General features: G+C 38.6%; 1 protein-coding gene across 4 annotated transcripts in view; it reads right to left on the bottom strand.

Annotated features, from left to right (window-relative positions):
- Positions 1-27,107, bottom strand: part of LOC129732763 (lachesin) — a 319,022-nt gene that overhangs the window by 69,066 nt on the left and 222,849 nt on the right. For all 4 annotated transcript variants that reach the window (XM_055693966.1, XM_055693963.1, XM_055693964.1 and 1 more), the window contains 3 exons: positions 23,874-24,002; positions 22,883-23,084; positions 22,604-22,752 (listed from right to left, as the gene is read on the bottom strand). In XM_055693966.1, the coding sequence (XP_055549941.1) occupies positions 22,604-22,752; positions 22,883-23,084; positions 23,874-24,002 (480 nt within the window). The remainder of the gene's footprint in view (positions 1-22,603; positions 22,753-22,882; positions 23,085-23,873; positions 24,003-27,107) is intronic.

The following is a 27,107-nucleotide window of genomic DNA, read 5'->3' on the forward strand; positions in this document are numbered from 1 at the left end:
CCTTGCGTATACAGTGTGCGGCCGTCAACTCGACCTCCTCGATCGACTCGCCGTAAACCTCCAGCGTTATGTCGTCTGCAAAGCCGACGATCACAACCCCTACAGGGAACTTGAGTTTCAACACTCCGTCATACATGACATTCCACAACACCGGGCCCAGGATAGAACCTTGCGGAACTCCTGCGGTGATTGGGACGCACTTCTGACCCTCCTCCGTGTCGTAAACGAGTACTCGATGCTGGAAATAATTTTCCAGAATCTTGTACAGCGACACCGGTACATGGATGCTCCTGAGCGCGAGCGCGAGAACTACCATGGAATCCGAACTACATCATTTTAAGAGTAACAAACCACTCAAATGTGGGTTATTCCATGAAATTTTTAGTCACAACTATTTTTAATACTATATTTTCGATCCATGATACGTTTCCAGTCCAAAAATCCCTGAAAATAATTTTGATCAGTATCCAGCAGCCATGTCCAAAACACGCTCTGCACTGAGGGGTATATTTAAAACACGAAACGGCGTACTTAGCAATTGCCACTCAGGGTTGGTGTCAAACAGACGGCACGTAGGACGAAACTTGAAACACCGACGCCAGTGTCAGTGTTATACGATCGGCACCGATGCCACAAGCTTCGGCAAACATCGGAAACGAGGGCTTTAGTTTCGTGAAAGCAACGTAGCCGAATGTTTTCACTTCGTAGAAACACCTCGGTCACTGCCATATAGCTGTGCTAGGCCTAACGCGAAGCAAAACGTTTCAAAATATACTCAAATTGTTGATATTATTCTTTACGTGAGACCAGTGTTTTCCGAAGCTAGATCTACCGGCTCCGGTGTTTGCCGAAGCTTAAGGCACCGGTGCCGATCATATATCACTGACACTGGCTTGGTAGCAAGACACGTGGTATCGTGTTGTTATGCAAAAACCGCACCCCCGTGCAGTACGGTTCGGTGTTTTTACCATGACTGGTATCCAGTCCCTTGAAGTGTACCAAGCATACAAATCGATGACTTCCCCGTAAGAAACCGTCGAAGCGACAAAATCAGCGCAAGTCACTCGTAGTATTTCTGCGGCCTTTTTCCGAGCTTACTGGGGACACCAAAATTCACAAGAACGGTTAAAAAGCTATAACACTTGGTCGACAAAAGCAAAACAAATGCTGCCCTAAAGCTCGAAATAGCTGCCCTAGAAAGATTATGGCTTTTTAACCATCCCTGTGAAATTAGGTGCCTCTAGCCAGTGTAGAAACGCGTCAGCTTACGTGAGAGTGTCGTAGTAATAGCTCGCCGAGTTCGTCGCTTCAACGTTATGTTTACGAAAAACTAGAAATAGTGTCTGAAAAAAATGTTGGTGACTGAGGACACTAAAATTCACAGGAATGGCTAGAATCCTTTAATCTTACATTTTGAAGTAGAATACTTCTCTCAGGAAGTTCGGCTACATAGGGATGTAAAATGAAAATCTAAAACCGGAAAAAGTGAAAAATATGTCCAATTTCAAATGCTAATAAATCAGTTAGTATTCGATGGATTTCCCTTGTTCTTGCAGCAACAGATTGGAAAATCTTCTAAGATTCTTCTCAAATGAAGATAATTGTTATTTTATTATTCAAACTATTGTACTATTGAAAATAGTCAAGCCTGAAAACATTCTAGTTGGCCTATATAAGAGCCTGTTTCAGCCGAAGCAGCTCATAATAGTTCTAGACAGCGACAAAAGCAGTCATCCCTTAGCAGCAGCAGTAGCAGTGCAGTGGATACCAGAATAGCGGATAACGGCCACAGCTGTGCATTGCTATGGCACAGCTGTAGCCGCTATCGCAGGCTGCAACTGCTACGCTATCCGTAGCCATGCCACAATTGTGGCCGCTATACGCTACCATTGCACAGTGATCGGAAAAGGCAATTTGACGAACTTAATTCTTTTGTGCTTAAACGGTTGATGTTAGCCAAAGACAATGTTCAAAAGAATTGTTCACAAAAATATAACGGAAATGTTGATAAGAAAATTTTTTGATCATGGCCTACTATCATAAAAATAAAAAATCTAACTTTCGATAGAGCGAAGAAACATGAATAGTTTCTTTGGAAAAGTTGTAGAACTTTTCAAAATATGAAACTTTGCAGAAGATATTAAATTTCTATGACGTCTATTTATTGAAATACAAAGCATATCGCTGTCAATCCCCTCAAATTTAGTTTTTCTGGCATAACTTTTTTAAATATTGCTTTTCCAAGAACATAATGTTCTAGACAAATATGACCAACATGAAAACACAGGTTCTTTCGAAGACAGCATGTTGCTACAATCGTTCTATACTAAATTAGAGCGTTTTTTCATTAAATTATTTCCCAGATTCAAATGCATATAGGAGAGAAAGAGGCAAACCGATGCACATCATCAAATTCTTTTTTGAAGCTTAGACCTTGTACTATAAGCTAGTTAAACTTTGATACTAGACAATTCATGAACGAATGAGAAGAGTGATGTTTTAGGTATGTATGTTTCTGGGGTTTTCTATACAAAAATGCACCAACTACCTGATTAATGAACGATGATTGGTGAATTTATGAAACAGATAACTTGCAATAATATCAACATTAGTGAGAACACTTCTCAGGTGTATTTAGTTGTTGATAGGTGCATCCATCAGTCATTCGACGTGAGTAAAATGAACACATAACATATGGACTGTAGCTGGCAAGTAAAACCAAAGATATATGGACACCAACAAACGAGCAGTTTCCAAACAATTTTTTTTCTTGTGTGGGCTCATTACTGCGACCAGAGATTAGATCTTTTGTGATATTAATCTTGACCGAGCCTATGTCCATCCTAACAATATCGCCCAATTAGAATTCTCTGGAGAGAACTTTCATACGTTACTAAAACCAGTTTTATTATAACAGGGACTTATTTTTGTTAGAAGGAGAGTCAACAGGGGTACTGTATATATAATTCAGATTGAATGAAAGGTACTTGGTGGGAAGCCTGAGAATAAACCCATGCTAGAGTCCTTTGGCAACCAAATGGCCTGATTCTACTAAGATTCGAACCCGCGATCACGGCGGACTCTGTAACCTTGCGGCTACGGAGCTCCCCTTTCCAAACAATAGTGTTTGAACTTTGATGCGTTTACTTCCCGCCCAGATGAAATGACTTGTAGTATTGTAGCGCAACGTTGAATTGCATGCAGATCATTTGTTGGTGTCCATATATTCTTGGTTTTACTTGCCAGCTACAGTCCAAATGTTATGTGTTCATTTTACTCACGTCGTATGACTGATGAATGAACCTATCAACAACTAAATACACCTGAGAAGTGTTCTCACTAATGTCGATAGTATTACAAGTAATCTGTTTCATAAATTCACCAATCGTTCATTAATCAGGTAGTTGGTGCATTTTTGTATAGAAAACCCCAGAAACATACATACCTAAAACATCACTCTACTCTTTCGTTCATGAATTTTCAAGTATCATAGTTTAAGTAGCTTATAGTACAAGGTCTAAGCTTTAAAAAAAGTATTTGATGATGTGCACCAGTTTGCCTCTTTCTCCTCTATATGCATTTGAATCTGGGAAATAATTTAATGGAAAAACGCTCTAACTTAGTATATAACAATTTTAGTAACATGCTGTCTTTGAAAGAAACCTGTGTTTTTATGTTGGTCATATTTGTCTGGAACATTATGTTCTTGAAAAAACAATATTCAAAAAGTTATGCCAGAAAAACTAACAACAAAAATGCTTTGTATTTCAATAAATAGACGTCATAGAAATTTAATATCTTTTGCAAAGTTTTATATTCTGAAAAGTTCTACAACTTTTCCAAGAAACTATTCACGTATCTTCGCTGTATCAAAAGTTAGAGTTTTTATTTTTATGATAGTAGGCCATGATCAAAAAATATTCTTATTAACATTTCCGTTACATTTTTGTGAACAATTCTTTTGAACATTGTCTTTGGCTAACATCAACCGTTTAAGCACGAAAGAATAAGTTCGTCAAATTGCCTTTTCCGACCACTGTTCATTGGTATCCGCTGCCCCTGCATCAGCTGGCCCAGCTACTATCGATGCCGAGATCCGCTGCAACCAGAGTTGCCAATAAAATTTTCGATTTAACTGGAAAAAGGCTGAAGAAAAAACTAGGGAAAACTGGATCCCGAATAAATTTTATAAAAGGAAAAAAATGATTGTGAGGGAGCTTTCCTGTTATGGGGATTGAATCCAGTGTAAGTTTTGGGTACAGCATCTAAAGAGATAACTCTTCGCAAAAAATTACTCATTTTAATCAGAACTGTTTTGTTTTGGGCTTACATTTTGTTAAAATTATGGACTAAAAAATTTCCTCTAACAGCGGCAAAATTTAAAATTACGCAATCAATCTATCTAAATTAAGAAAATAGAGCTTTTTCATTTACTTTTATCTTTAACAAAAGTATTAACATTTCAACATTTCCTTACATGAAGTTTAAATTTCAATCATTTCTGACTTCGCTATCTTTTGGTATCTAATTACTCCAACATTTTTTTAACTGCTACGCAACAGAAAATAAATAGATTTCTATTATGGTCTATTAAAATCTATTTGTTAGGTATTATCTCAACCATGTCATGCAGTTTTTTATTTGACCGTGTTTCGTGCGAGAAGATAGTATATTGAAAATTCTGTTAAGAATTGTCATAATAATTTATCGATCTACAAAATTTACGTTTTAAAAATATTTCCGAAAACCAATCGCAGCTTGAGTCAATTAAATAGCAGGAGGGTGGTATTCAAGACACGACCGCATGACGTTGACTACCGTATTCTTATATTCCATTGAAGCAAATAGTAGAGGGAATTGCAACGCTTCTTTTACAAAACTTCTGTAACAAAATTTCGAGGCACCAAAAGGTACCAGTTGCCGATTATTCTCGTTTACTGGTTAGTCCGTCCAGAATTCCAGCCATTTTAGTATTTTGCAGTAGCCATTTATTACTAACAGCCACCAGCATAACGGGTGCAACCGGCACGAGATGACCGGTACTATTTTGTCTTTCCTTCTTTCAGCTGCTAACACCTAGCGCTGTCGTGAAATTAACATCAACACAAACATGCATTTTTGCAAGGTTTTTTTCCGCTAGCAGCAGCATTTTGTAAAACAGAAAATTCAACTAACCGCTTCTATTATAAAACTGCGAGGCACCAAAAGGTACCAGTTGCCGATTATTCTCGTTAACTGGTAGTCCGTCCAGAATTCCAGCCATTTTAGTATTTTGCAGTAGCTATTTATTACTTACAGCCACCAGCATAACAGGTGAAACCGGCAAGAGATGACCGGTACTATTTTGTTTTTCCTCCGTTTAGCTGCTAACACCTAGCGTCCGTATGTAACCGGGACGATTTAGTAATGAAACTGATGGGGTGAAATGTTCGAACGATACGTTTTATACCAAGGCTTCGTCAGAGAATTAGAAAGAAGGAGGGGCTACATAGATGATGGAATGGTAGAGACAAATGTTTCTTGAAAGCTGCGCCGGCCGCTGTCGTAATATTAACACCAACACAAACATGCATTTTTGCAAGGTTTTTTCCGCTAGCAGCAGCATTTGGTAAAACAGAAAATTCAATTAGCCGCTTCTGTACCAAAATTTCGAGGCACCAAAAGGTGCCAGTTTCCGATTATAGTTTCCTGGTTAGTCCGTCCAGAACTCCAGCCATTTTAGTATTTTGCAGTAGCTATTTATTACCAACAGCCACCATAACGGGTGAAACTGGCACGAGATGACCGGTACTATTTTGTCTTTCCTCCTTTCAGCTGCTAACACCTAGCGCTGTCGTGAAATTAACATCAACACAAACATGCATTTTTGCAAGGTTTTTTTCCGCTAGCAGCAGCAATTGTAAAACATAAAATTCAACTAACCGCTTCTATTATAAAACTGCGAGGCACCAAAAGGTACCAGTTGCCGATTTCTTGTTTACTGTTTTCCGTCCAGAATTCCAGCCATTTTAGTATTTTGCAGTAGCCACCAGCATTACGGGTGAAACCGGCACGAGATGACCGGTACTATTTTGTTTTTCCTCCGTTTAGCTGCTAACACCGAGCGTTCGTATGTATCCGGTACGGTTTAATAATGAAACTGGTGGGGTGAAATGTTCGAACGATACGTTTTATACCAAGGCTTCGTCAGATAATTAGAAACAAGGAGGGGCTACATAGATGATGGAATGGTAGAGACAAATGTTTCTTGAAAGCTGCGTCGGCCGCTGTCGTAATATTAACACCAACACAAACATGCATTTTTGCAATGTTTTTTCCGCTAGCAGCAGCATTTGGTAAAACAGAAAATTCAATTAGCCGCTTCTGTACCAAAATGCTGCCAGTTGCCGATTATAGTTTCCTGGTTAGTCCGTCCAGAATTCCAGCCATTTAACTGTTTTGCAGTAGCCATTTACTACTAAAGCCACCAGCATTACGGGTGAAACCGGCACGAGATGAGCGGTACTCTTTTGTATTTCCTCCTTTCAGCTGCTATCATTTAGCGTCCGCATGTTACTGGTGCGGTTTTTAGAATCAGAATGATGGGGCGCCGGCCGCTGTCGTAAAATTACCACCAACAAAAAGATGCATATTTGCAAGGTTTTTCCCGCTAGCAGCAGCATAAACATCGGAAACAGAAAGTTACAACAACAATAACAACAAAGTCAGATCGATTGTATCCGTTAGTGTCGACTGTGCTTGGGAAGAGAGGTAGTGATTGGCTGCGCGGTATGATTTAGACAATCGATATTAATTACCAATTTTTCAATAGTGTATCTCAAACAATAGTTTGTTTTTGTTACATAAATTTAACCGTAAAAGAATTTCTGATCGATTGATGCCAAAACCTCGAAAACCTGATTATAGATGACTGCACAATAAGCGCTCAAAAGCTGACCACTTTTCTCTGGTTTTCCCTGGTTGAAATACTAGATTTTCAAATTCAGGGGCCTAACTTCAATATAGACGTTAGTCAACGTCAAAACTGGATAAAACTGGCAAAAATCTGAAAAACTGGACGATTTTGGAAATAAACTGTTCGACTGGATCACTCGAAAAAAACTGGAGGAATCCAGTTTAAACTGGAACATTGGCAGCCCTGGTTGCAGCGGGTATATCTGACCATGAAGCATTTATGCAAAATCCTCTTCATAACAAGACCCCTAAATAGCGTCACTTGATATAGCATACATTCCCCCTCATAGTTACGTCCCTGTTTATTACAACTGAAATTATTTTTGGCTATTACTTTCATGAATTTAAAATTTTTAATTTAATCTAAACCATTCAAATGCTTTTATTTTGGTGGTGAATTATTTCTCTGTACTTTGTTTAGGACAACATTTTTCTTGCAGAATTACATTCCTTTTGATGCTTTCAGTAAATCTAGACTGTAGATGTGGTCTAATAGTCAATAAAAATATTTGCGTCAAAGGAATAATACCTGGATGGCAGAACTTGACTCTAACACCATTTAAGAATCCGATGTGACTTGATGATGGATGATGCTGAAAGGGCGTAAAGCAGCCGCAGATGCAATTTTCAAATGCAACATGGCGGTTTGCAGTTTCTGGAATACAGCCTATAATATATATATATAAATAAATATATATATATATATATATATATATATATATATATATATATATATATATATATATATATATATATATATATATATATATATATATATATATATATATATATATATATATATTCATATATATATATATATATATATATATATATATATATATATATATATATATATATATATATATATATATATATATATATATATATACTAGCCGGACGTTCCCGGCGATGTTCGGGATCAAAAGTTTTAAAATTAGAAATCATTTTTTATAATTCATTGCATTATTAGCACAACTCACTTCAAAAATATTTCACATCTTATACGTCCATCGTCACTTCAAGAGAACGCACAGAACGGAAATACTTTAAGAGAACGCACAGAATGGAAATACCCATTTTGGATTGCATTTTGTGATTTTGGGATGTTTCACAGAAACTGGAAGTCGCCGTTTCGGGATTCAAAATGACATATGGAGTTCGGAAGTTTTGGAAGTATTGAAATGGTTGGCCAAATACCACTTTAGATTATTTTCCTGAAACCAGAAGTCGTTATTTTGAAAAATGTTGTGTGGGGTCATCACAGTTCCGAATATACCACACTCGGGTGATAACCGGATATTCGTCAATCGTTCACAGTAAAACCTCTTTCTATGTAACTTTCAGAAGAAAGAAACCAAAGTAAGAAGAATTTAGCGTGACCATTCATGCTTGGTTCTCCTCTATAATCATATCTAAAAAGATAACATTTGAATTTTTTATAATGAAAATATTAGTTGGTGTCCAAGGAACACGTCTGAGAAGAAGTTAACGTTTTAATCCACATAACTACGTAGAAATTTAAAAAAAAAAGAATAAACCAATGCAACGGGGCCTCTCCTCCAGCCAAATGTCCCAAAATCGAGTTTTAAAAAAAGTAAAAAAGTATTTCGAATACCGTAATGTTTGATGCTATTCACAAAACTACGAAAATATCAGAAATGTAATTATTTTCTGCTCGACACGCACCAAATTAAAACATAATTTTTTCTGCAAGAAAATATTCGCAGATGTAGAAGGAACAACGAACATTTTATTGAAAAAAAAATTATTTACAGGCGAACTAAGCTCATGCTCAAAAAGTCAAAATTTTGCATGTATTATATTTACAACATATGTAAATTCCAAAAAGAGTAATTTAATGTGTTTTTATCTGTATGCAGAAAATCATCTTCAAACATACGTAGTTTTTAAAGTAATATCTTAACTTTTAGCAATAAGATACCTATTATTTTTCCTCAAATGTCTTTCCTGAACATTAACAAACATTTCAATGAAGAACAATTACATATCATAGCTTTGAATTTCGATTTAGAGGCAAATTGAGTTCAAATATTCATGAATTTGCTCGTTAAACGTAGTGTTGTGAATAATAATAAAAATCTAAATTTTAGGTAATCAAAAATCTGTTATTTTTACTCAAAAGTCTTTCCTGAACATAAACAAACATTTCAATGGAAAAAAATCATATATAATAGCTTTGAATCTGGATTTATAGGAAAATTGAGCCAAAATATTTATGATATTGCATGTTTTACTTAGTTTTGTGAATAATATCTCCAATTTCGGTTATCAGATAACCATTTATTCTTCTCGAATGTCATTCCTGAATATCAACAAACATTTTATTAAAAAAAAATCACGTGTCATCGCTTTGAATTCGGATTTAGAGACAAATTGAGCCTAAAATATTATAGTTTTGCATTTTCATGTGGTTTTGTGGAAAATATTTAAACTTCAAATAATCAGATACCTAAAATATGTTTTCTTAACACAATGAACATTTTATTATAGTAAAAATCACAGATTACTGCTTCGATTGATTAAGAGGCAAATTCAGCATAAAAGACATGATTTTGCATGTTTCACGTAGTTTTGTGAAGAATATCTCGAGTTTGATTACCAAACAGATACCTGTTATTTTTTCTCGAATGTCTTTCTTAAACATCAACGAACACTTTAATGAAAAAAGAATCACATATCATCGCTTTGAGTTCTGATTTGGAGACGAATTAAATATAAAAAGTCATAATTTCGCATGTTTTACGTAGTTTTGTGAATAATATCTCAAGTTTTAGTGATCAGATACTAATTATGTGTAGGTTATAACCTACCAGGGAATTCTTCTACTAAATATCCCTGTACGCGCCTTTGGCGCGGAATTAATACACAAGATAACGGTGGACTAACTGGCTTTATTTTCGAACATCACTACTTAAATATACCCTACCGGTAACTCAGAGAGAGAGACTTTCTCCACTCTCTGTTTACCTTACTAATCTCTTAACCTAATCTAGTACTGCTAAAGTACAGGCGGCGTTTTGTTTATAACACAAAACTTGTTTATTTTGGTCGAGTTTGTTTGCCGGTGGCACAGCAGAAGGCTGCGCGAAGTTCTTTGCCACCTGTGGCATAATATGTTGATACATAGAGTGTTGACAGAGTCGTTCGCGGTCCTCTGTCAAGGGAACCAAATGTTTCGCCTGACTAAAGCATAGCAGAAGGCTATGCCCTCCTAGGAACAAAATTAAACTTTAATTATAAGGCTCGTGACGGAGCATTGGGTTCTTCGCAGGGTGTGACGTCACATCTGCCACCCCGCCTAGTTGGCCATTATCTAGAAGAGATGATGGTCACATGGTCCGTTCTGACGGCCGATAGGTGTGTTTTTCATAACAATTATTTTTCGCGTTTTTATGCTACTATATACATATTCGTTTTCATGATATTCCTTCTTTCCTTTGCACGTAAAATTCAATTAATTACAATAGTGATACATATCATTTCTACATAAATTAACGTTTTCAGACATGGATTTTCTTCATAACAAATTGACAAATGTTCGCTCGCCTGGTGCGCTGCGCCTTGTAGATATCCGCTGCTTGGCTGTCGGATTCAAGCGACGGGTTACAGGGGGTTTGAAACGGGAGGGTGCGTCTGGCAGTAGAGGTTCTCATCGGTTGTTTGTGATGTCATCCTCGCGAACTCATCTTTAAGGCTTCATCGGGTTATTTTCAATAGTTCAATGGTTATCATTGCACTTTAATTTAAGGCTGCAGTTCAGCTGCTTGTTTTACGATTGTTCAGAGTGTGTTGTTGAACTTTAATGTTGGGTTAGCCGTGTCCCTTTGACATAGATCGGCTGTATTTTTTGTTTGGCTAATAGTATTGTTACGCGCCGTGTGGCGAAAAGATTTGCGATTGCCACTGGCTCTGTTGCATAATGCAGTCACTTGGTTTATCATCTTTAACTGTCTGCGCGGGGTGTCCAATTACCTGCTAGCATGTGTGCACATTTTCATAGCGTAGTGCGTAAAGACCATAGTTGATTAAACACGAGCAAAATTTTATAGCGTCATTTTGCTTGTTTGGCTTTGATCTCGAATCCTCATTTGTAGAAGTCAATAACTCTCAATGAGTAATATATATTTGAAACAAATTATTACGCCCTTTGCTGTGTAGTTTGCTGTATTCTTCTTCGCGCTGAAGTCTCGATTCTGGCTCGACCATGAGCCGCATTGATTGAATTCTGTTGCACATCTGGCCTCTTCAAAAACTGGATACTGCTCGTCTCCTCTTGGTAATATCGTTTGGCTTTACCTCCATCTCGACCATAGACACCCGCCGTTCAACTCCCCTCACAACCGTCTGCTTCCCTTTTCGCGTCATACTGGGCATTATGGTATGCCCCCATCTCAGCATCCGTTGTAATCACCTCGGTCGTCTTCGAGGATCGGGAACTCGTCTCGTTGTCAATTCTTAGATGCTAGTTGCCCTACTTAGCAAGTGGTGCATTATTTTTTTGCCATTATTTTATCAATTCTTTTTTGGTTTCGTTACTTTTTCCACTTGCTGTTTAAAACTACTGTTCACTCGCGTACGGGCTTCTTACATTCTATTTTCTACCCTACGCTTCTGCTTACAATCTAGGCCCGTATTATTCTTCTTTTCGGATGACATAATCTGGTTTCTCTTCCCCTACTAAGTTGTTCATCTCTATTAGTATTCAATTTTACAAACATAACAAAATGTGCATTGTTTACTTTTTTTTTATCATACATTCTCTAACTTTGGTATTCGATGTTTTTTTTTTTTTTGTTTGACATTACAAATCATTGCGTCACGTATCAATTCCATTTATCTGTATTAGGCTTTCTTATTCTTTATTCCGCGTTAAAATATCAGTTTAACTTGTCTTGTGGCTCATTATTAGCTTTTTCCTCATCAAATGTGCTTATGTTCTTCAAATAACTTTCTTCAATTTTATCAAGTAGCTTTGCTTTGGTTACATATTTTCTTCATTTTGCGTTCTTTCCAAATATTTTCCTCCTTCTTCTAATAACAGTTTTCAATAAAATAAATCGGTTTCCGCACAATGTATTATTTTTTCATCTCTCTGTTTTTGTTTCATCATGTTTTCATCGAACAAACCGCATTGGTTCAATCTTTTCTTGTCCTTTGTCAAGTATTTCCTGTCTGATTCATAAATAACTCTTTTCATTGTACAAACCGCGTTGATTAAATATTTAGCGTTTTCTACTGTCTTCGTTTACAATGTTCATCTAATAACTGGCGTGTTCTTAACACCTCATATCATCTTCTATTTGCACCTAAAATGACCCGTCACTTTCTCATCTGCTTTATTCTTTAATTTTTTTTTGCATCTCTTTTTGAATCTGTAATTATTTAAATTTCGATTTGTCTCTTGCTACTGTCATACTGTCATACTTACACTACTTACACTTCACCTTAGTATGCAGTTGGCTGCATAATACCTCTCCCCCTTCCGTCCGAAGGTGCGACCGCCCGCTTTAGAGATTCCTGAAAGATAAGAAGGTTAGGAAATAAACGAAAACTCGCACACTCAATCATCCTGGGCCGGTTATTCCCTTGTTTTTCTTTCACCCAATTTGCACTCCCGCCAATCATTCTGGGTAACCACCCCGTTGTCTACATTCGCTCGTCCTTAACTAAAATTAGAGTAGTCTGAATCTCCTAAAGTCAGCAGTCTCCTTGTTCGGTAGGTTTTGCCTTCTTGTCCAAAGTCTCTCCTAGTTCTATTGTTTTCCGTCATTTAAGTTTTCTCCCTTTCAAAAAAGAAAAAAAAATCCAATACTTCATTAATCGGTTTTCTTTTCTCATTGGGCCATCAGCCATTAATCAAATCTCGTTTTCATGAGGTCTTTGTTCAATATATAATTTTCCCATGTTTACATTTGCATTTTACAAAAAACAAACAAATGCTGTTTCAATTTCTATTAACTCTTTAATTTTCCATCACCACCTTCCAGGTCATTCTAGTCATTCAAATTCCCCAAGTTTTCTATTTATTTAACTGTTATCGGCTGGGTTACTCGTCCCTCACGCCTCCATTCGTATTTTAATTTTTTCAATTGTGTTATGCCATTTGACCGGTATCCTCCAAGGCTGTATATCTCTATCGGCGACTTTTCGTATTTTTTTCACGTCATTTCCTTTTTTAAACCTTGTTACGCCTTTTGATTCCTGTCATTGAAAGGCTCTTGATATTTTCGGCGACTTTTTCTATTTCTTCACGCCTTAACTTCAGTATATTTTTTTCGTTTGGTTCTGCTTCTTCAATAAAATCATTCATCTTTCTCGGCGACTTTTCGTATTTTTTCACGCCTATATTTTACTTCCACCTTACTTTTTCATACAGTTTTAGGTGCTTGCTATTATAACTCATGCCCTCCAATATCGTATTTCATTAAATATATTCTGTCCGTTAACCTTGAAAGCATAGTTTAAGTTCATATATTCAGTCATAATAACGCTTAAGCCGGTTATTATGAACTTTTTCTAAACGATTTCCGTTTCTAATTACTGTGGTCATTTCGCTTGGAATGTCCACTACTTCATATGGTCCTCTCCATATGTTCTGAAGCTTTTGGCCTGCACCAGTCGCTACGGCCTTCACTAATACTTGTTCACCCCACATGGGTTTGTAATCATTAGATGATCTGTCGTAAATTTGTTTGCGGTCCTCTTTACTCCTTTTCAGGTTGGCTTGTGCGTTCGCGTGGAGGTCAAAAAATATTTTTTTCATCTCTTGTGTATATGTTTCATATGTCAAATTGTCCACTCCATTCCGCTTGTAAATGGAGGTGGGAATGCGTGCTGTACGTCCATACAACAATTCGAAAGGGGTGTACCCCGTTGATGAGTTTACTGAAGTATTATACTGAAACGTAAAAAATGGGAGTAAGTTATCCCACGTGTGCGGTTTTCCGCCAATAAATTGCCTTAGGTAAGTTTTTAACTCCCGATTAGATCGTTCCACCAAATTTGCTTGTGGGTGGTACGGACTCGTCGTTATTTTCTTAATTTTCAAAATTTTGCACACATCTTTCATGAGTGTGCTTACAAAATTCGCACCGTTATCTGTAACTAACTCCAACGGTACGCCAAATTTGCAAATATAATTCTCTACAAAAGTCCTCGCTACCGTCTGGCTTTCTTGGTTTTCCATAGGTGCGACAGTTAAATATCTAGTTAGGTCGTCTTGCATGACCAGACCATAACGATTTCCTAAGTCGGACTCGGGTAATACTACTATATCCATGTATAATTTTTCAAATGGCTCCGATGCGGTTGTGGTGATCTGCATCGGTATCTTGTTTGATCTTCCAATTTTGTTCTTTTGGCAGGAATCACACTGCCGAACGTAGTTCTCGATATCCCGTTTCATCGTAGCCCACGTAAAAAGTGTGCCAATTCTCTGGCGCATTCGTCGCGCTCCTACGTGCCCTCCTAAGGGTGCATCGTGAAATTCCTTTAAAATTGTTTCCACTTGATCTGGCGCAATTACTGTACGCTCGCTATTAGCATTATATAATACTATTTGTTTTTCTAGCTTACCCGCTAGGAACTGGATCATTTGCAGAATCTCCTGCTGCTTGATTTTTCTGAATGATATTAGGTGAATGACCCCGGCTGCCTTTACTGCCGCGGGGCTTTTATTGAAGCTATCTAAAAATTGTGAAAAAAATTTCCGGCAATCGATTAATGAACTTTCGCTGCCGTCTACTATGAAACCGCCCACCTTCTTGTCTTTAAATTTGAGTACACCATCCTCTACGTAGTCTTTCAATCCTTGTAACAGCTGATACAGTGTCTGAAGTTCTCTGTACGCCGTCCGACTGTTCAAAATGACAAGACGAGCTTCGATATTCCTCTCGTCCAATATTCTCTTCGAGACTTCCACCGTCTCACTTGGTATCAGGTCATTTGATAATGCCTGTGAAAAGTCATCATATGAAATGTTGACGAGTTGTTGCTCATCCTCGTCCTCAGCGATGTCCGCAATGTCTATGGCACTCAAATCTTGTATTGTGCCGTTCAAATCATCCGAAGCGTTCTTCTGCTGCTCTAGCAGGCGTTTCTGCTGGCGCGTAATCATGGCTATCTGCCTGTGGGGTGAACTTTCTTGCCCCTGACACGTCCCATCTGATAAACGTGACAAAAAATCGGCGACTATATTTTCGCTACCCTGTTTATACCTGATGCTGCATTCCAAACCCTGCAACTTTAGTCTCAATCTTGTCAGCGTTGGAGATGTCTCTTTGAGCCTCCAAATCGCTATAAGTGGTCTGTGGTTGTGTAAACGATAAACCTTTGACCAAAAATGTAATGTTTGAAGTATTCTATGGCCCATACAATAGCCAATAGTTCCTTTTCTATGATATGATATCTGGTCTCTGCACCTACAAGTGCACGACTCGCGAACGCGATCGGCCGGTGCATGGATTTTTCATTCGACAGGACGGCTCCAATAGCATAATTGCTAGCGTCTGTCGTAATAACGAAAGTGTCTTGATAATCTGGCCGGGCTAAAACTGGCTCTGTAATCAGCGCGTTTCTAAGGAATTCGAACGCTTCCTGACATTCTTTTCCCCACACAAATTTAGCGTCTTTCTTCAACAAATCATTCAGCGGCTTGCGCTTTTCCGCGATGTTGGGGATAAACTTCCCGTAAAAATTTACTGTTCCCAGAAATGACCTTATACCTTTTACGTTTGTGGGTGGCTTAAGGCTTTGAATGGCCTTAATATTTGCATTGGTGGGTTTTATGCCTTCTTCATTAACGACATGACCCAAATACTCCAGTTCCTTTTTCAAAAACTGACACTTTGATGGTTCTATTTTTAAGTTATGTTTGCGCAAAGCTTGTAATACTTTTCGCAAGTTATCATTATGGTCGGTGATAGTGTCACCGAAAACTATAATGTCATCGAGGTAGACAAAAGCTTTCACGTCCCCTATCTCAAAGAGAACAGTATTCATAAGTTTTTGGAATGTTGAGGGGCTGTTCTTTAACCCCATCGGCATCCGTGTAAATTCGAAGTGGCCTTTGGGAGTGGAAAACGCCGTCTTAGCCGCATCTCGGCGGTCTATCGGGACTTGATAGAACCCCGATTTTAAATCAATTGAGGAGAAATATTTTGCTCCTCCAACATTATCCAATATCTCATTTATAAGAGGTATTGGGTATACAAACGGCTTGGTAACTTCGTTCAATGATCTAAAGTCTACCACAATTCTGTATCTTTTATTTCCGTCAGCATCCGGTTTCTTTGGTACACATAACACCGGTGCATTCCAGGGACTAGTGCTGGGTCTAATAATACCCTGCGCCCTCATTTCATCGATTTCCTTATTAATGTGCCGTTTCGTGGCCTCCGGAAATCTATATTGCCGCTTATTGATAGGCACCTCCGATGAAGTTTCTATCGTGTGTACGGCGGCGTCAGTAGTAGTTAACTTGTCGCCCTCGAAAAAGAATATATCCGCATAGCTTTCGACCATATTCTTCACTGTCCTGAATTCTCTATCAGGCAAGTGCGCCAAATTCAGCACTTGCCGTAGTTTTTCAATTCTTGCATTTCCTTTTGACTCTGGTGTCAGCTTGTGCTCCAACAGGTCATAGTCAAGCCTCGAGTCTAGGTCCAACTCGGGCATTATAGTATTCTTCGAGTCAAGAAAATTGTTCTTCGGCTCTTCATTTCGATATGTTTGGTGCTCCCTATTTATTTCGTTTTTGTCTACGTCAGCCTCATTGCGGGCTGTGTTGCTAGTATCTCGCAACTCGTTCTGCACCATAACTCTATTTCTGGCTGCCACATAAACATGTTGACTAAGGACTTCGTCTTTGGGCATACTCCACGGACTCAAGTCGTCCGGACTTCTGTTTCCGTGTTTCTTGAACACTATGTAATCAAAATTATTTCCTATTTGAAGCGTATGCTTCTTTAAGAATTCTGCGCCGATTAATCCGTCGCTTGGCAAATTTTCTAATATATGAAATTGCGTCGGGATCAAAAAGTCTCCGACTACTAAATCCAACATAATTGTACCTGAGGTTCGCACAATGTCTTGGCCGATACCTCCAAAAGTGGTTACATCCTGTGTATTTACCGGTACATTCAAAAGATTCACAATGCGTGCATTAATTATATTCGCACATGCACCTGTATCTAAGATCAGGTTCAACGTAAATTTGACATTCTGCTTAGCCAGTAGGGTTAACATTAAGTGCCCTCTGACATCGTAATATACTCGCTTAGCCACACAAGCACTGTTGTCTCTTATGTGATTGCATGCGGTCCTCCAATCGGCTATTTCTATATTGCTGGGCTCATCGGTACATCTCCGCCAGTCAACATCTTCGCAAATTTCTGCTAAATCCTCGTTAAAATATTCCTGTGCAACAGGATCCAAAATACCTTCTTTTTGCAAATTACTACTTCTTTCATTAATGCTGGCTACCATAAGCATTTTCTGAGGCATCCGGGTATACGAATTCCTGTGCCTCCTATCAGTTGGTCCATTTTGACCGTAATAATTATATTTCCAACCAGTGGCGTAGCCCCTTTGACTCCGCCGACATGAACGTGCGGTGCGATAACTGTAATTGTATCGATTGCCGTCGCTAGATCCACATATATTGTTATAATTGTTTTGCTTGTAAATTATTCTATCTCTATTTTTGTAATTATAATATTCATTTCTTCCAAGACGGCTGTTGCTATAATCAGCGTCTTTGTGATTTATTGTAAAAATATTTCTGCTACTATTAAATTGTCTAAGCGCATCGCGCTGTCTTTCGACCAATTCTAGGCCCTGTATTCTATGTTCTATTTCCAGAATGTGATTACGCTCATGGTAGTAATCCTCTAAGTCGTCTAGCAGCTCTTCTAACTTAAATGCTCGTTTACCTTGAGCAGCTTCTTTCAATGCGGTGTCACACAAACCCGCCATAAAATGTAATCGAAGACTAACTATCATGCATGACTTCGTACAATTAGTTTCGTAGGAGTCGATTTGCTCCTTAATTTTCAATGTCCTCTTTTTATAATCAGGAAAGGTCTCATTCGCTTCCTGTTTCAATGTTTCTACTTGATTTATAACTGCCTCGATGCGTATAATATCCCCAAATTCCTTTACTAAATTCTGCTTAACCTGTGGCCAAGCATTTGCGTTAATTCGATGTATTGCGGCAGCAGCTCTGCCTTTTAGTTTTAATAGAACAATGTAAACCAGTGGAGCGTGTGATACTCCTTCTGGTATCTCCCGAGCAAAATGCTCAATATGATAAACGAACGCTTCTAGTTCGTCTAGCGATCCATCAAATTCTGGGATGCACTGCATGGCATCTGCTTTTGGGAACGTGTACTCCATTATAAATATAAAATTTTATCTATATTTCATAAAAACAATAAAAGGTACTGCGGACTAAATACTATAAGACTATATAAGGCTTATGTAGCCTTCTTCTTTTTTTTCTAGGTGTCACTAACGATTCTGTTGACCAGATGTGATAACGTAGCGTGACCGACTCTAATTTCTTCGTCGCGCCATCAAAAAATCTGAACACCAAGTTTCGAACCATTTAGTGTCAACGGTTCAACGTTTATCTTCATTAATTAAATAAATAACTTTAGGTTTTCATAGTAATTAAATGATTATTTAAAAAAAATCATTTCTATTTAGTGTAATTAAATTAATCAAAGATTGTTAATGGTTACATTAGATGGCGTAAGGTGCCATTCCTTATTCATGAGATAATATTTTAACGTAAACTTCCAACATTATATATCTCTGCCGTCAGTTACTATTTACTCTTCCGGTGGATATGTCACCATCGCTGCGCGCGTTGCGCTTATAGATGTATCCATTTTTTTTACCCTCTTAGCAATTCACCGCTACTGGTAAGCCATGTATGGTAGCAAAACGTTCTTACCATTGGCCATTAAAATTGATGCTTACAAAATACGACCTTGGCCGTGGCTGGCACAGCTGATCGCAATAACACTGCAAAATTCATAAACAGAGACAGCGTACCCGACAATTAGTACAACTGACTAACTTTTGTATGCAACGTGTGAGCGCGCAATTCGTAGTTACCGCTCTCACGCTCTTTATTGGACATTAATGAAATGCGACTTTACCCTTTTTATATTTGCTAACGATAACGTAGCCACCCGTGTGCTAAAATTCTCTCTTAGAATAATTAAGGTGATTTCCATGTGCGCAGCTCTGCGAGTATCTGTTTGCGTTCTTAAATTCGATTTGCTAGCGGTGTTACCGCCCGTTTGCTTCCCGCTCTGCCAGTTTAATTATTTTGTTGGGCAAATGAACGAAAATCGCTTGCGTGCACTTGTCGTGCCGAGAGTTTTATTGCTTGCCGTTTGAAAAATAAAATCAACCGCGCAGCAGCGGCGCGAATTGATTGTTTATACAAATTGGCCTCTCGACCCAAGAAGATGTGATAACCTGTAAATCGTTATTATTACGAACCACTGAAGATTTGTTACGATTGTAGTTCGCCTAATGTAGTCTCCAAGGTCATTTATGTCTCCTAATGTGTATCTCTCCGTCGTTCTCTCCTATCGTCAATAGCTCCTAAATGGTTTTATATTTGGTAATTTTTTGTTTTATCAGTTTTAAAAAAAAAAAATATTCAATAGATGTTAATTCACTGTGTGCTTCTCACCCCTTGATTCCTGAGTTTCTACAAGGGTCGATGAAAGCGGGGATCTTCAAAAATCACCGATCGCTCTAAGTTCGCCAACTGATCTTCTGCAAGATCTGATGTCTCAAACTCAAGACAATTTTCTGATAATCTTCTATTTCTGTTTGGCTCAGGAACAATCGCCGAGTTATTTAAGATTTTCAATGCCAGACACACTTTCGATTGAACGAGTGTGTACTGATCTGTTAATCTATTCCAATGTTCTGGCGTTAAATTCGAATTTTCATACTCTTTTAAAATTTCCGAAAAGTCGTTTAAGGCGTCGCTTAATAATTTTCTTCTATTAGCGACTGCCGCCCGCGTTCTCGGCCTGTTTATGTTATTGCTCAGATTATGGTACTCCTGGTAGACATAATCCTTAAGCTCTTTTAATCTTGACATTTATGGTCATAACCGTCTAACACCTATTCTGCTTTTGCAATATGCCGCATAATAAAAAAGGAAATGACTCACTCACCCGAGTATCCTTGACACAGGGCCGGTCATCGTTGTTGACTTCAATTTCCACTACGTAACTTCGGCACCTTCTTAATACGACAATTCACTATATCGAATATCTGCCAACGTCGAAACTGACACTTACATGAAAAAAACGATCGCACTTTACAAGTCGTCTTCAGCAGCAAAACACAGCACCTTTTCCCCGCATACGAATGTCACTCGCTTGGGTTTGCCACCAACTCAGTTCACTTCCATGCAAAAAGCGAGAAAAGAGAACACTTTTTGTCAACGTCTTTCCTCGATTTTCGTTTCTCTTTTTTTTTTCTCTTTCACTAGCAGCACTACTTTCCAAGCTGCTGACCTCGATAAATCGTTAAGTACTTTTTCTTCAGTTCTCTTTTTTTTCCCTTTTTTTTTTTCTTTAAATAACACACTCTTTTTCTTCCGCGAGCACTACTTGGATTAAAACTCCGAAAAACTATTTCAATTTTCACTGAACCACAGATATTTAAACCACTACTTTTTCTTTTTGCTCCCTTAGCGTGATTACTACGACCGAGTTTACGACCGCGTCTGACTTCCGAGATACGTCCGATTAAATCCCACCGCTGTCACCAGATGTGTAGGTTATAACCTACCAGGGAATTCTTCTACTAAATATCCCTGTACGCGCCTTTGGCGCGGAATTAATACACAAGATAACGGTGGACTAACTGGCTTTATTTTCGAACATCACTACTTAAATATACCCTACCGGTAACTCAGAGCGAGAGACTTTCTCCACTCTCTGTTTACCTTACTAATCTCTTAACCTAATCTAGTACTGCTAAAGTACAGGCGGCGTTTTGTTTATAACACAAAACTTGTTTATTTTGGTCGAGTTTGTTTGCCGGTGGCACAGCAGAAGGCTGCGCGAAGTTCTTTGCCACCTGTGGCATAATATGTTGATACATAGAGTGTTGACAGAGTCGTTCGCGGTCCTCTGTCAAGGGAACCAAATGTTTCGCCTGACTAAAGCATAGCAGAAGGCTATGCCCTCCTAGGAACAAAATTAAACTTTAATTATAAGGCTCGTGACGGAGCATTGGGTTCTTCGCAGGGTGTGACGTCACAATTATTTTTCCTCAAATGGCTCTCCTGAACATTAACAAACATTTAAGTGAAAAAAGAATCATATTTCATCGCTTTGTATTTTGATTTAAATGCAAAATTTAGCATATATATATATATATATATATATATATATATATATATATATATATATATATATATATATATATATATATATATATATATATATATATATATATATATATATATATATATATATATATATATATATATATATATATATATATATATATATATATATATATATATATATATATATATATATATATATATATATATATATATATATATATCTTATGTTTTGTTTTCACAAAGGATGTTATTGTCTATGTTCAAATTTTGGTAGATATCTTATAAGCATTCGTGATAGGTGAGTTACGATGCATATCTTTTCAAAACAGTTTTTAATTTAAATAATGAACAAATAACTGAAAAAATCATTTTTTTTTTTTTTTGAAAGCTGCTTGTATTTCTCTTTTTGGTCTTAGAATGATTTTCTACGATGTGGCAGTCAAAATATACAAAGTGTAAATCGATTGTATTCGATTGTGTATTCAAAATATATGTTCGTAAAAAGACATAAAAGGTATTATTTAAGGCAAAATGTAGCACAAAACCTTCCGTTTTCACAATTGCAAAAACGACATTTCCTCATGTGTAAAAGCAATTCAACGGCTCGAAACAAACAGGCAGAAACGACTTTTGCCTTTCTAGTTCCAAATAATCGATCTAAATAGCCGATAAAAAAAGGTTAATTGCGGTCGAAGCATTTCCCATCCTAATCGATGCTGTATAATGATTGTTTTGCCGATGGAACGCTCTCACAAATTGCACTCCGCTGTACCTACTCGGCAAATCGTCGCATAAGAAGATGTTAATACACTGCCCCTGGGCGAGATCAGCCAGCTTAGGACGTGACAGGAAAGTATAAAAATAAGTCCAAACCATAAAGACCGACTCGGCAAAAAGGAAGTAATAAAACTGTGTAAATAAAAAAAGCTAGAGCAGACCATAGTGGTGGCTTCTCGTGGGATGAGAGTGAACTTTTTTTTCTGGTAAGCTTTTTCGTAACAAATTGAATAATATTGAATATATTCGATCAGTTAAATCATCAAATTCGACGAAAAATATACATCCTACACACCAAATGGCCTGGAGAAAGGTTGCATGTACGAAATCAATTTAGTGCGGAAAGGACGATGACGACGACGCCACTGTTCAGAAGAATCCCACGAACACGGTTAAGTTTTGTCGATTACGAACAAGTCGGCTGGTGCCATGCCAGCATATCATCATCTATCTACTCACCATACAGTCTCATCGTTCCGTCCGCTCGCCCCAGTGAATTGGAGCTAGCACAGTGATAGGTGCCAACGTCGTTCGGCGAAAAGAATCGCACCACCAGGCGCATATTCGTTCGGAATCCGTGTCGCTCCTCGGTGATTCCGTATTTGGGCCTAAGTTTCGAGAAAGAACCATACACAACAGAATAGCGTTAAATAGGAAAGACTTGAATCGATTGCAATCATAAAAGCAATAATAAAAACCCATCTACTGGGCCGTGCGGAAAGTACCGTTTGACCTTACCCGTCCAGAAGCATTTCCGGTCTCGTTTGACCCTGCTCGTAATTGCTGTTGATAGAGCCGGCGAAATTGCTAGGCAGTACGCGGCCTCCTTTCAGCCAGTAGGACACCGGCATTGGCGAAGCTTCCACAGAGCACTCCAGCTGGACATCCGAGCCTAGTGGGGCTCCCAGCAGTTGACTTGTTGGACGCACTGATGGCGCAACTGGTAGATGAATCGTCGCAATTTGGAAGATATGGAGCAGAGAATGAATTTTTTTAGAGAAGTGTGCAAGCAAGTAGGCAAGGCACTGCATCACCTCGAATGTGACGGCTTGATACAGTGTGCAAACGGGAAATCAGTAAAAGGCAACCTTACTCGTGCCGTGCATTACTGTAATTAAACCAGCCAAGGTACATTCGCTTGAAACGGGGCAGGGTTATAATTAATTCAGACAACAATGCTTTTAACTGGCGATTGGCAGCTGTCAGCACATATTGGCCGTACGAGCTATTTTGACACGGGAAAAAAACGACAGCTTGCTGGCGTATCCGTACGAAACTAGGGCAAATGACAGATTTTCGGGCTACTGAAGGGACAGGGCTCCTCAATAATGATAAAACACGATTATGTCATACAAACATGGAGCATTAATTTGTGCACTCTATATTGCTTGAGTTGTTTGATGCTTTTGCATAATACTCGATTCTAGTTTTACTCTCATAATTTAGGTTTTTAACATTAGATTTTTTTCCATATTTCGTCATATTTTCATTTAAAATACTATGTTTGTTCTTGACGTTACACAGAGGTTTAATGTTTGTGGTGAGCCTCAGTTCTGAGATTTTATAAAGTCTTATAAAGTTTCAAAAAGATGCGAGCGAGTTTAATTCTTATGATTTGTTTGTGTATTAGAAAAAACACCCAACAAACCTTCAATTTAAGTAATTCAAGCGCGCCTCCATCTTGTCATCTCAGCCCGTATAACCAAACCAATTTATAATCAGTACTTACAATGAACACTCAGCGAGACCCGCTTACTAACAGCAGGTGGAACATCGTTGGATGCTATACATAGGTAGGCTCCCATTTGTCTTCGTTCCAACTTCTGGAGATGCAGGTGTGTTCCATTGTAAGCTTCCACTGAAAGAATACAAAAAGAGCAACGCTTCGTTAAATACAAATGTGTAGAAAAAAGCGGTTCCGAGTGATTTTACGCTTAATACAGTACCAGAATAATAAATATTACATAAACCATGTATTGCCAAATGAATAACGACGGCAATGGACGCAGTTCAAAGGCTTATGATATAAAGTAAATTAATGGCAGTATCATCCATGCCCGCAGAAGGGATAAAGCCTCAAAATATAGCCACCTCTCGAAGGGGAAACATTTTGTTACAAACGTAGGTTTAAATCAACCCGAATGTCTTTCCGGATTGAACCAACATTGTCGAACGTTCGACACCCAACAATGAGACGTTTCGCAAATATCATCATTTTTTTACGTTTTGTTTTACTCATACTGCCTTCTGTTTTCTGCGACAGCAACAGTGACTTCTATACTTCTATTGAGGCAGTTTTACCGTTGGGTTGCGGGTAGTGGACATTTTTCAGTTTTATTTATGCTCCTGGCTGGAATGTTGTCTTTTCATCTCAGGCCACAAGGGCACCAAAGTTCTTTCGTCCGTTCGTTCGCGTATAATAAAAATTCGATCCGTTGTTTCAATATGTCACCCAATGTTGATGGTTTATGTTTTATTTTACGCCAGCAGTTGACGTCTGCAGTGCGCCATGCTGTTGGATTCAATTCATCCAAATTGATGAACAACATTTATACATTTATCAGCATCACATTTAATTCTGCTTTTAGCTCAAGAATGCACCTTATGGAGAAGTGTGGAAACCAAAATCACTAATAACAAAAATGACGCTACACTGTTCAGAAGTGTGCGAGTTCAAAGAACGGTACTCCGCCGCGTCGAGAACGGACATTGTGCGGCACTTTGTGGACGCCGGATACACTTGTTCCGGCATCTAATACATCCTGGCAAAAAAATCAGAGCATCGAACGAAAGCCCGGTTCATGACGACCGACGACTCTGAGCGATATGAAGCTCCGAAGCATGCTGAAGCAGACTACTGAGAACTACGCACGCCTACTTGACTAGCAATACATTCCATGGAGGAAATATGTACCTCAACTCTCGACGATGGATGGAGCAAGCTACGTTCGGCCATCGGACTAGGTGAGGTGCCGACAAAATGGCTGGTTTGACGGGAAATGCCAGAAAGCGATGGGGAGCAGAAGAGATTGGAAAACTGTCTAGGCATCGACATAAGAGAAACGCGGCCAAATAATGGCGGAAGAGATTGTGAAGATGTGAAACAACTGTTTTGAAATTATGACACGCGCAAAGTTTTGAGAAGATGAACCAATCCCGTAAAGGCCACACACCGAGTCCAAATATACGTAGGGACATATATGAATACCTGATCACAAGTGAGCGCGAAGTAGGAGATAGGTGGAAGCAGTTCTTCTTCGAGTATCTCAGCGGAGCAACGGAAGGAGGCGGAAGTGAAGTTAACCTTGGAGTACCTACAAACGATGGCAGTGTTCCAGTCCTAGATATCCTGAAGATCACGGACCACCAAAGAACAACAGAGCCGTAGTTCAGGCACACTACCGATAGAGCCCTGGGTAATCTCCAGGATTTCGAAGGAAGAGAGACTGCCGTCGTCTGTCGCCTTCATTAAAAGGATTTGCAAGTCCACACGAGGCAGACTTCATGCAAGCACGTGCTACTACGGATCAAGTTTTCGGCACAGTCTACAGAAATGCCGGGACTATAACGTACCCACACATCACGTGCTTCAAGACAGCATATGATAAAGTCGATCGAGACCAGCTATAGACTACGGTTTTCCGGATAAACTGACGCGACTTATTTAAGCTACCTTAGACCGAGTGATACACTACGTGTCCGTATCAGGAATACTGTTGTAGGTTTTCTATATGCTAACCTCATCATAAAAAGGCTTTTCCCAAAACTGAAGAAAATTGGCCACAAATCTACTCAAACAACTTCTGTGTATTTTCCTTCCTTCTTCATCCCGTCCCGCTCTAATTTCCTATGCTTTTCATTTCCTGTCAACTTTTGTCGCCGGGCATTTCGCGCTCCGTGCGACCACACGTTGCTTAATCTAGCTCACTTGACTGCCATCCGGTCTTCGCGGTGTCCGTCCAGCAACACCAGTCTGCCACCGCTCCCAGCTGCACGCAAAAGTTGAAGTCTTGTACAATCATTGTGTCTTCCCGATTCGCACAAATGTTGCACAGAAATCGCACAATAAATGTGTGAAACGCATAACGCAACAGTTGTACTGCGAATACATTGAAATACAATGAAATGAATACAATGAAATCAGAATATGTATCATATACCGACACTTTATTTCTCACGTCGAGTATATTAGTTACTGCTACTCATGGAGCACAGCAAGCAGCAAACAACAACTTGTGAACTCACTAGATTTAAGAAGCTATAACACTCGATCGATTTATCTCGATGGATTTGGTCATTAAAAGTACCATTGAATGATTTACAAAAAAAAAGGAAACAAAATTCTGTTCACAACATTTTGTAATCAACGCTAGCTTAACCGCAAAACCCTCTATTCCACAAAGCCACAAAAGCGTTGCTGATTTTTTATGGCAACACTTGTAAATTGTGAATCATTATTATTTGTCATTCTGTGCTCGCGCTTTTTTCTCAAGCGACGAGAGAAATTCCTCTCTCGCTCGTCACATACAATTTGCAGGTTGCTCTTTCGCTTCTCTTTCGGTTCGGATTGCGACGCGCAAGGCGATATCTCGTTGCTTCACGAAATGAGCGAGACACCCGTGCTGTACATACTTGATACAAGTGTTGTTAATCTCACTCATACTGTCGGTGCGTGCTTGCTGCTATTCAGGTGAATGCATGAAGAAGAAAAAGTATCGAAAGCGTGTGTGCAAAAGACTTGAAAAGCGTAGCATATGTCTCGTCCTCAAGCAGAAAGGAGAAGAATGGTTTTGCTTCTCGCTCACTTTGCAATGCTGCTTGATACCAGTTGAAACTGTTTAAGTGTGGTAGTTTGGAGCTGCCAAATACATTGGAGAAACGCTAGATCATTAATTGCGTTATGCCCAACACGCAATCATTGTACTGGTTCTAATTACATCAACAATTGCGCTAAAAACGCACA

The sequence above is a fragment of the Wyeomyia smithii genome, chromosome 3, assembly GCF_029784165.1.
Source record: "Wyeomyia smithii strain HCP4-BCI-WySm-NY-G18 chromosome 3, ASM2978416v1, whole genome shotgun sequence".
Classification (NCBI taxonomy): domain Eukaryota; kingdom Metazoa; phylum Arthropoda; class Insecta; order Diptera; family Culicidae; genus Wyeomyia; species Wyeomyia smithii.